The following is a 9,686-nucleotide window of genomic DNA, read 5'->3' as shown; positions in this document are numbered from 1 at the left end:
TTCCTTTGATCCGAAGCTACCTACTATGCTTCAAAACTGATGCGTCCCGACTCAAGGGATTAGGGTATGCTCTTTTACAGAAGCACAATGACACATGGAAACTCACAAAGGCAGGATCTCGCTTTACGACTGAAATAAAATCCAGGTATGCCATGGTTGAACTAGAGTTAGGCTACTAGCAGTGGTATGGGACTGGGTAATAAATAAATGTCAAATTTACCTCAAAGGTTTGCCTACATTTGACATAGTTGTGGATCATAAGCCATTAGAGTCAATCCTGGACAATCAAACTTTGGATATGGTAGACAATCCCAGAATTCAACGGCTGAAAGAAAAGCTAGGGGGATACATGGGCTATTCAAAACTGTCTGGAGAAAAGGCAAAAATCATGAAATCCCTGATGCCCTATCCCGAGCTCCATGCAGAGACCTAGAAAAAGACGACTTGATTACTGACGAAGTTGTCAGTACGACCATACACAAGGTGTTTGCAATCCTCAGAAACGAAGAAGGTGCCATCCGTGCTGATCCTATATTGGAAGAACTCAAAGAAGCCACTCGCACAGATCAACAAAGTCAAGAGCTTATAGCGTCAATCCAAAACGCGGGAACGTTTCAACGTTTTATTTTTTCTCTTGTAAGCTTACTTTAAATGGCAAAATCGTAATTTCCGTAGGGTGGCAATTGATAAGTAGACCGTATGGTCGTCTCGTTGTCTCCCTGTCGGTATGGGAACTTGTGTAACTTTTGTATTGTGTATATCGCATATTTCAAACATGTACCTATGTTCCTGTTACTGACAAATAAAACATTGATTGATTGATTGAACCAATCAGATGTTACGTTGTCTGTCCAATTGTGACCATTCCAGCATTCAGCCAGAGACTTGATTAATACTTTGAACTTTGTTCGGTAATTACAGAAGAAAAAAGAGCTATAGCCGTGGTGAGAATCAAACCCACGTCAATGAAATGACTAGCCTACCATCGCCCTAACCCTCTGCGCCAAGCCAACCGATGGCAAAGCGATGACTTAATTTAGTAGCTAGAAATTGCGTTTTTCTTTTGTTCTTTCTAAACGCAACCTTGATGACGTCATGAACAGCGTAGCTTCTGATTGGTTCGTGCTGGATTGGATATCTGCATGTTAAAGTGCCTACCCTGCAGAATTTGCAGACCCAGAGTTGCCAATTAATTTTTGTAACACAATTTTTTTTTTATTACAAAAAAAATTAATATTAAGAGTTTTTTTAATTCTTCAAGCAAAATAAATTAAAAAAAAACATGGCAAAACTATCTATATGTAATATAATTCACATATGCACAAAAATGTTGGGGGGGCTGCAGTCCCGCAGTCCCTTATGACGAGCCGCCACTGTGTGTTAATGATTGGACTTGTAAAATGCATCAATGCATAATATTATTTCTGTATAGCCTACGCCTACAGAAGGCTAATTCTTAAACTGATTTTGTTAGATTAGGCTACACTTACAAAATTATGTGAAGATCTTCTGATCAATTCAATTCAATTTATTTTTCTTTGTCGGAAAACAACAGCAATGATAAAGTTACAAATAGTGAACGGGAACAAAACCAACAAAAGGAAATGGTGGCAAAACTACAAAAGTTTAAAACGTGCATGCGATGCAAATTTAAAGGTTACGTACACGAAAGTAAATTAAGCACGGCCGCCAAACCTAACAGTTCAAAGTAGATGAATTAGTTGGAAGAACCAGTTGGCTTCACATACCTAAAGCAACTGGAGGTGTGCCAGTTGATGAAACCATGCGGGGACGACTGAACCTTACAACCAATATAAAAAAGAAAAATCAACAACACGAGCATTCAAGAATAAACAATGAACATACGGCATATTATTACATATTAAACATATTACATATACAAAATACTAAAACAATGAAAACTATTAATACTACAAAAAGTGCTCAATGCCAAGCAAAAAGGCAAAGCAGAGCGAATTAAATCAAATATAGTTATTACTATCTGAAGCCTTTACAAATTGTTTCACCTAACGGATCATCAGAAGGTCTTGTATTCAAATAAAGTACAAAATACTATGTACAGTACATCATTTTAAGTAAAGTGGAGTGTTTGCAGAAACGACAGTGGTGTGATATTGAATAGGAATTGATAACTGATGGGTATAGGAATTTAGATTAATTAACATTATTTGAGCATGATATTACACTGATGATCATGAATGATGAAAAATGTAGTGAAGATGATAATTATGAAAATGGTCTAGATGGCATGCGGGTGACTTCGGTATCGGAGCGGGATGGAGTTTCTTGAAATGAATTTCCAACCAAACTTCTGGAGAGTGATAGGCCTACAGCTTCATTGTTGAAGTACTCTTGCCAAATAAATCTACACAATAAAGTAACATAGAGTTATAAGGTTCTGTGAACAAGTATATTATACGTAGTTCGGCTAATTAAAGGCGTATTGCATTGGTAACATATTAGCATCTAATAGCAGCCTATTGAAACTGAACAGTTTAAGGTGGTGATGGCAGATGTAGCCTACAATGACAGTTGTAATAAGCTCAGATACTAGGTGTCAAACAGTAGTAGCCTACTTGAAAGATTAAATATACAAAAGTGGTATCTATTACACAATGGACGTATGCTAATCGGTTTGAGTTTTTGTTTGCAGATGGGTTTTCAGCTTGCTGCTGAATAATGAAAAGGTTTCGATTTCAGTAATGTGTTTAGGGAGATCGTTCCAGACTTTAACTCCACTAAATTGGATGGATTGTTGGGTTAACTTTTTCGAGTAATAGGGGAGAAAAAATCGATTGCTACTTCTAGTTGATATGTGATGCAAGTTGCTATTAAGTTGAAATAGTGAGTTAAAGTTTTTAGGCAGTTGATTATGTTTTAGTTTAAACATGAATTTGCCAGTTTCGATGGTATAAAGGTTATCAATTGTGAAAAAACTGCCGACATTGTATTGTGGTTCATGCTTAGTGATCATTTTTATGAATTTGTTGCAAATTTTTTGCAGTTTGTTTACAATGGTAACATGACCATGCTTCCAAGCACTAATGCAATATCTTAGATTGCTTTCAATGAGAGAATGATAGAGAGAAATCAAATTCGCAGTGTTTAAGTAAGGTTTAATCTTGCAGATTATTCCGAAATTTCGTCGCAGTTTTTGTAGCAAGTGAATCATATGAGATTTCCATGACAAATTTTCATTCAGTAAAATGCCTAGGAAACTAACAGTGTTAAGACGTTCAATGGGTCGATTGTACACAGATAATGTATGGGTGAAGTTAAAACACTTTGTATTATTATTATTGTTGAATAAAATGTGCTTAGTTTTATTTACATTTAACGACAGCCTATTTGCTGCCAGCCAGTCTGTTACATTTAACATTTCCATATTGGCCAGTTCATAAAGCTCGGGGGTACTGTTACCACATAAAAACAAATTGGAGTCATCAGCAAACATTACAGATTTAGAGTGTTGTAAGCTGTTACAGAAATCATTTATATATATCAAAAACAGTAAAGGTCCTAGAATTGAACCCTGGGGGACCCCGAAACACATTTTGCGTTTAGTAGACATTGATTGAGATATTTCTACTACTTGAAATCGGTTTAGTAGGTAACTACTGAGCCAGTCATGGGCTGCCCCTCTGATACCATAATAGTAAAGCTTGTTTAACAAAATTTTTAATGAAATTTTACTAAGAAGATGCAAAACTGCGAGGTTAGTTGAATGATTAATTCGAGCAACAGTTATGTGGAAAGAGTTTCATAGAATCAGATAGGCTAGGCCTAGCAAAATCAGACAGAATTTTATCAGGCAGTCTGTTAACATTAATTTATTCTCATTAAAATATAAACCATCAGGCTACAGTAGGCTACTATAGGCTAAGTCTATAGGCTACCTAACATAAACATTACCACATAATTAACGAAGGAATTTAAATGGACAATTTAAAGACGATTCACTGCATACTACATCTCACAGGCTATAGTTGGTGATAGGCCTAATGTAGAGGTCACCAAACGTTTATGAGAAAGGTCCAAGTTACTACGGTATAAAGTTGCTGTTTGGCCAGATAGGCTATGGTAACCAGTTTGTTCAATAGGTTAAGCTACAGTCTGCAACCTGTAGTGGTGATTCAACAGATCGAGTGGGTCATGGGTGTGATTTATCCAGCTGTACGCAGCAAATGACACTATTGGTTAATGGTTATTGCAGGAAAATGATAGTGGAGAAAAAGCTCGTTATTTTATCACAAACTTCCAAATTTAGACATACGGTATTTAATCTTGCAGAAACAGCCATTTTATAAATAAATATTTGAAAGATGAAAGTAAGAAACGGAAAATTAAGTACTTAACCACTTCACACAGCGATAACTTTTCGTAGGATTTTTATTTTCCGGAAACATTACATTATTTGTACAGTTTGGCGAGCCAGGTGGACGAACCTCTCGACTGGATCTAGACCGCGGGCCGTATAGTTTAGTAGGCTACATGGCCTCCGGCCTTATACACTTTTAGAAAAATAAGTTTGAAGAATTGAAAGTTACTCTTTATAAGCCGGAAGTGCACACACACCAGTGACCTAGCCAAACACGAAATTTAAAGAAGTTAATTTTGCCAAATATTAAAAATAGACTATTGTTCCTTGAAAGTTCCTGAAACAAACTTTAGGGAAAACCCCTATATCAAAACCGTTCAGTAAACTTTTCCGCCAAATAAAAATGATAAACATTAAAAAACTTATTGCTTGTGAAGCCTTGTGTGGTTATCATGATAGATTCGCCTGTAAAATGATTTATATATAACTATTATTTTGCCTACCGTTTGGCAATAATTTTTTGGCAAAGAGCACTGCTTCTACTGAGTAGCCTATTACAACTAAATTAGTTTTTGTTTGAAAATGAAAAAGCGTTCATTTTCATCTATAACAAAATGGAATCATTCTAGTGAAAGCTTTTCTGACCTCTTGAAAAGAACAACTCCTAAAATAAAAGTGAGAAAGAAATCACAATCAAAAAAACTCTCAGGTAATTGACATAGATTAGACTTAAACTTTGCAACTTTGTGTAGCCAAAAATAAGAGGAGCAGCTGACTCGAAGACTATATGTCACTTCGCTGCTTCCTGTCGTCTGTTGTATCGCATGTGTGATCGCAGTGTACTGTATGTTATCGCAATGGGCACAAATATAAACACGATTATTATTATTATTGTGTAAATCTCGCAAACTGGGTGCTACACCAACAACATATAAACTGAATGCAACATAGAAAAGAATTTTTACTTTTTTCTATGTTACCATGATTGTGGTGGTATATTGTTTTGTTGGGAAGAAGCAGTAATTAGGTGGTGGTTTGCAGCATGATAATAGAATAAGGTCTCATACCATGGTGACTTTGGTTCAAAAACGAGACTTTTTGTTTTATAGTATAACTTTTGAACTGCAGCTGATAGAAATCTGAAACCTGTCTTATTGCAACACTTGTGGTCTCACTTATCCAATCAGGCATTGCTCATTTTCATAGCCGCTGATGGAAACACATCATCTTGTATTCACACTCAAAAACTAAATCTCTGAACAAATTTGCACGAAATGAGATGACTTTGTTTGTGTTTAAAAAATTTTTAAACTCTGCCTTCGATTTGACTGAAAGTCTTTTTTGCTGCTTAACCTTTGCAGATACTTGAGCTTGAGAAGGTTTTTTGTGAAAAACACAGTCCTGAATTTAAAAGGTGTCAAAGGGAACCTGGAGTAGGCCTATTTATTGCCATTTTAACAATTCTAACGCAGTCTTGAACTAGATGAAATTGAAAACAATAAGCATAGTGCTTGTGCAGGGATGCAACCTAGTTTGTACCCTGAACAGTTCGTACCCTCAGTTCGTACCCTGAAAAGATCGAGAGAAACAATTAAAAAAAGCGGAAGTTGCTGATTGCAGTTTCCGCAAACATTTTAAAATTTTCCCCCTGAAAAGATTGAGAGAAAGATAGCACAAAGCCGAAGTCGCTGATCGCAGTTTCCGCTAACTCTCGCTGATTGCAGTTTCCGCAAACATTTTTCTGCACTTTCCGCTAACCCTAACTCTAACCATATAGACTAATCTATGTTCTAACCCTAACCCTCGCTGATCGCAGTTTCGGCAAACATTTTTCCGTAGTTTTCGCTAACCGCAGTTTCCGCTAACCCTTACCTTAACCTTAGAGTAATCTATGCTCTAACCCTCGCTGATCGCAGTTTCCGCTAACATTTTTCCGGAGTTTCCGCTAACCTTTACCCTAACTCTAACCATAGAGTAATCTATGCTCTAACTCTTGCTGATCGCAGTTTCCACAAACATTTTTCCGCAGTTTCCGCTTACCCTAACCATCGAGTTATCTATGCTCTCTAACCCTAACCCTCGCTGATCGCAGTTTCCGCAAATATTTTTCCGCAGTTTTTGCTAACCCTAACCCTCGAGTTTGCGGAAACTCCAATCAGCGACTTCGGCTTTGTGCTATTAAACTGCCATCAGCGACTTCGGCTTTTTTAATTTTTTTTCTCGATCTTTTCAGGGTACGAACTAGGTTGCACCCCTTGTGCAGAGGGTGGCTTTTATTTTTAATTGTATTTCGTATAAAACCTGAAAAGGGCATGTATTGTGATAAACCAATCTCGAGACACACAAAAACGCTTGAAAAGCATCCGGTTTCGAATGTTGCAAATACCGATGTGGTCCTTGTACTGGGATGATAGAAACACAAGACACAACAAAAACACTTGAGAAATTGACGATGATGACATTGATGGAAAGGGTAGAGCAGGAAAGTTGATTTTCATACAAAGATCTGGGTTTGTAACCTTTCCTGGAGCAACCTTATTTTCTAACCATTAGGAAGCTCCTTCCATAGTTTTTTAAATAAAGTTTCAAATAAAAATAAAATTTGGGTAAAATAAATTATTGAGCTGTAGAGTGTAGGTTGATGATAATAATGCTCAAGCTAAATAAAGTCACCCCGCTGAACAAAATCACTCCGTTTGACGGTACTCAGTCACTAAGCTTTGGGAAATCAGAAGACAAAGTTCTCATCACCCTAAGTCTTCAGCACTAATGGTAGTAAGGTGGCCAGTTTCTTTCTCTCAGCCACCTTTCTTTTAGCAACTATGCCTACCTAATTTATTACAGTCTGGGTAGAGGTGAGCAGTGTTTTTCCACAACCAGCTTAAACCGGGTGTCGCACCAGGTTTGGAAAGCATTGTAATTGCCAAAGATGTCATCCCTTATTTGTATACACTGGAACAGTCACCTTCTGCTAGAACCCCTGGAATAAAAAGGTAAAGCACTCACTGACCAAACCTTGATCAGAAATCTTTATGAAAATTGATCATTTCAGAACATAGAAATTTACCTATCTGCTTCACAATTTTGGCCAGTCTAGAGTTACGTAAAAGTTAAAAAATAATATTTTATTTGATATATATATAATTCCTTGGACAGCTTTTCAAACCAACTAATTTTCAGTTTCAACTAATAGGTCAAGAGCAGTAGATGCTGATATTTATAGAGCTACCACAACTTGAGTTGTTGTACCACATGAGAAAAGCCAAACTAGAAGATTTATATTCAACCTGGAAAATGGCCAAAAAGAGATCAAAGATTCATATTTTTGCATAATATTCAAGCATAGGCGCCGAGTTTTGAAAATCGCCGGGGGGGGGGGGCAAAGTTTCTAGCCGACTGATTGCTTACATTCAAAATGCTGATGTTTGTTTGTCAGCATTGATGTTTTTTTGCGTCTATATGCCATTGTATATCGCCAAGCTTTACAATGTAGGCTCAGGCCTCTAAATTCACGGCGGACATCGGACGTGTCCGCCGTCACAGCATGTGATGTCCGCGGGAAGTACCATCTAGATTGGTCATATTTGTCCGCTGAGAAATAACACAGGAACTAGCGATACAAATCATCATTGCATAGCACGAACAATTGTTGCGATAATATAATTTCCAGCGCATTCTAGCGCGCATCTAGAAAATGTGAATACTGTATCCCTTAGCTTCCATTCAAGGAGGAAAACTTTCGATTTTACATTGCTTCAACGATTGATGACATTGAATCAGCGTAACAAAGGTGAATTCTTCGCTAAGAATCGATAGGAGTACAGGTACTTCTCCACTACGTTAATCACGCGCAATTTAGTTCAAATTTTACGTCACAATGTCTGGCTTTGATCTCCGAGTAATAATGGTACGGCAAGGTTGGTTACTAAATTAGATTATACGAGTAGGCTATTACAGCAAGATGCAACAAAATTTGTTAAGTTTTGGTATTACAGTAAGAAAGAAAAGACCCAAGGAAAATTAACTTTTGCTCACATGACACGCAAAAGTAAACTTAAAGAAAAAAGCCTGTGAAACTTTACACAGCAGAAAATAGTAGCGTTAGTGTAGAAATTTCCCGACTCCTGCCCAGAGCATTGTGACGCAATAAGCCACATGACCTCGTTGGTGGAAGTTAATCAGTTATGTGACGTATTGACCAGCTACATGGCGCTTTGACTCTTCAAGCAAAAGTCGTTGGTCTGATGAAAGCCTTTCAGAGTGACTTTACTGAATTTTTAAAAAGCCTTCTAAAACCGTAGTTATAGTTCTGAAATGGCGAAGAATTATTGTCAAGATAAAGTGATTAAGCATGACGATCGACGGCTAAAACTGGTGTGTCAGCCATGAGACTTAATTTGTCCGCCGAGATAGCTGCTCAGACCGGACACGTTTGTCCGCCGTCAACAAAAACGAATTTCGAGGCCTGTAGGCTACTTCGAATTATATGCTGGTCACTTTGGACTTTAGCTCTTAATACGCGTAGCCATAGATACTAAACTAAGCAAACCGCACCTCGTTATTGACACTCCCAAGAAAAAACAAAGCAGAAGAAATCAAGAAAAACGTTTTTCAATCATTGTTACTATGCTTCAAAGCCACCATGCTGGCGTTTATCAGCTACCGTACTTCTGTTTCTTTTGTTATCTTAGGAGCAGCGCTCTTGTTGCAACAAGTAGATCTTTTAATTGAGATCGATCCGCAATGAAGGTCAAACTAACGCAAATCTGAACTTAGAAACATTTGATTTAGGATTTTTTTTAAATAATTTGCGGAGGGGCAGCCACCCCGAGCTTAATTCACAGTGGGGCGCCTCCCCCTGGAGTCGGCGCCTATGTATTCAAGCATCCCAATAAACTTCAAAAGACACATAAGGTTGATCCAACTGAAACATCATTGTACAATGTACATTGTACATTCAATGAGCTGTATCAGTTATGATGCTTACACAGAAAGAGAGTCTGTAGAAGTTCCATTCTTAAATGTACATTGCATCACCATCATCTACTTGAACATCATATTCAGCAAGATCCTTGCTATAGAACAACTAGCCCCCCTATGCTATGTGTGAATGAAATCATTGAAATCTTTTAAAATTTCATCTTTGCCATATTAACAAACTACTTTTTTTTCGTATATCTGTTTGAATGAGAGAGTGCAGACTCGATGATCTATGATCTAGGCTACGGTACGGACTCGATGAACTCGATGATCTAGGCTACGGACTCGATGATCTAGGCTACGGTACCCGATAATTTTTTAAAAAAATCAAAAAAATCCCCCGTTAAGGGATCAGACTCACCGAAAC

The 9,686-nt window shown here is 37.5% G+C and overlaps 1 protein-coding gene across 2 annotated transcripts in view; it reads left to right on the top strand.

Annotated features, from left to right (window-relative positions):
- Window positions 1–4,788: 4,788 nt before the first annotated feature.
- The window catches only part of LOC145770007 (uncharacterized), a 29,040-nt gene continuing 24,142 nt past the window's right edge, over window positions 4,789–9,686 (top strand). Inside the window, exon 1 of one of the 2 annotated variants that reach the window (XM_082581585.1) lies at window positions 4,789–5,048. In XM_082581585.1, coding sequence (XP_082437711.1) covers window positions 4,922–5,048 — 127 coding nt within the window. In that variant the 5' untranslated portion in view covers window positions 4,789–4,921. Of the gene's footprint in view, window positions 5,049–7,260; window positions 7,333–9,686 lie in introns of those variants that run through there. The other variant, XM_082581587.1, reaches the window with a different exon arrangement.

Source organism: Aplidium turbinatum, chromosome 5, assembly GCF_918807975.1.
Source record: "Aplidium turbinatum chromosome 5, kaAplTurb1.1, whole genome shotgun sequence".
Lineage (NCBI taxonomy): Eukaryota > Metazoa > Chordata > Ascidiacea > Aplousobranchia > Polyclinidae > Aplidium > Aplidium turbinatum.
This window is presented reverse-complemented; position numbering and strand designations above follow the sequence as displayed.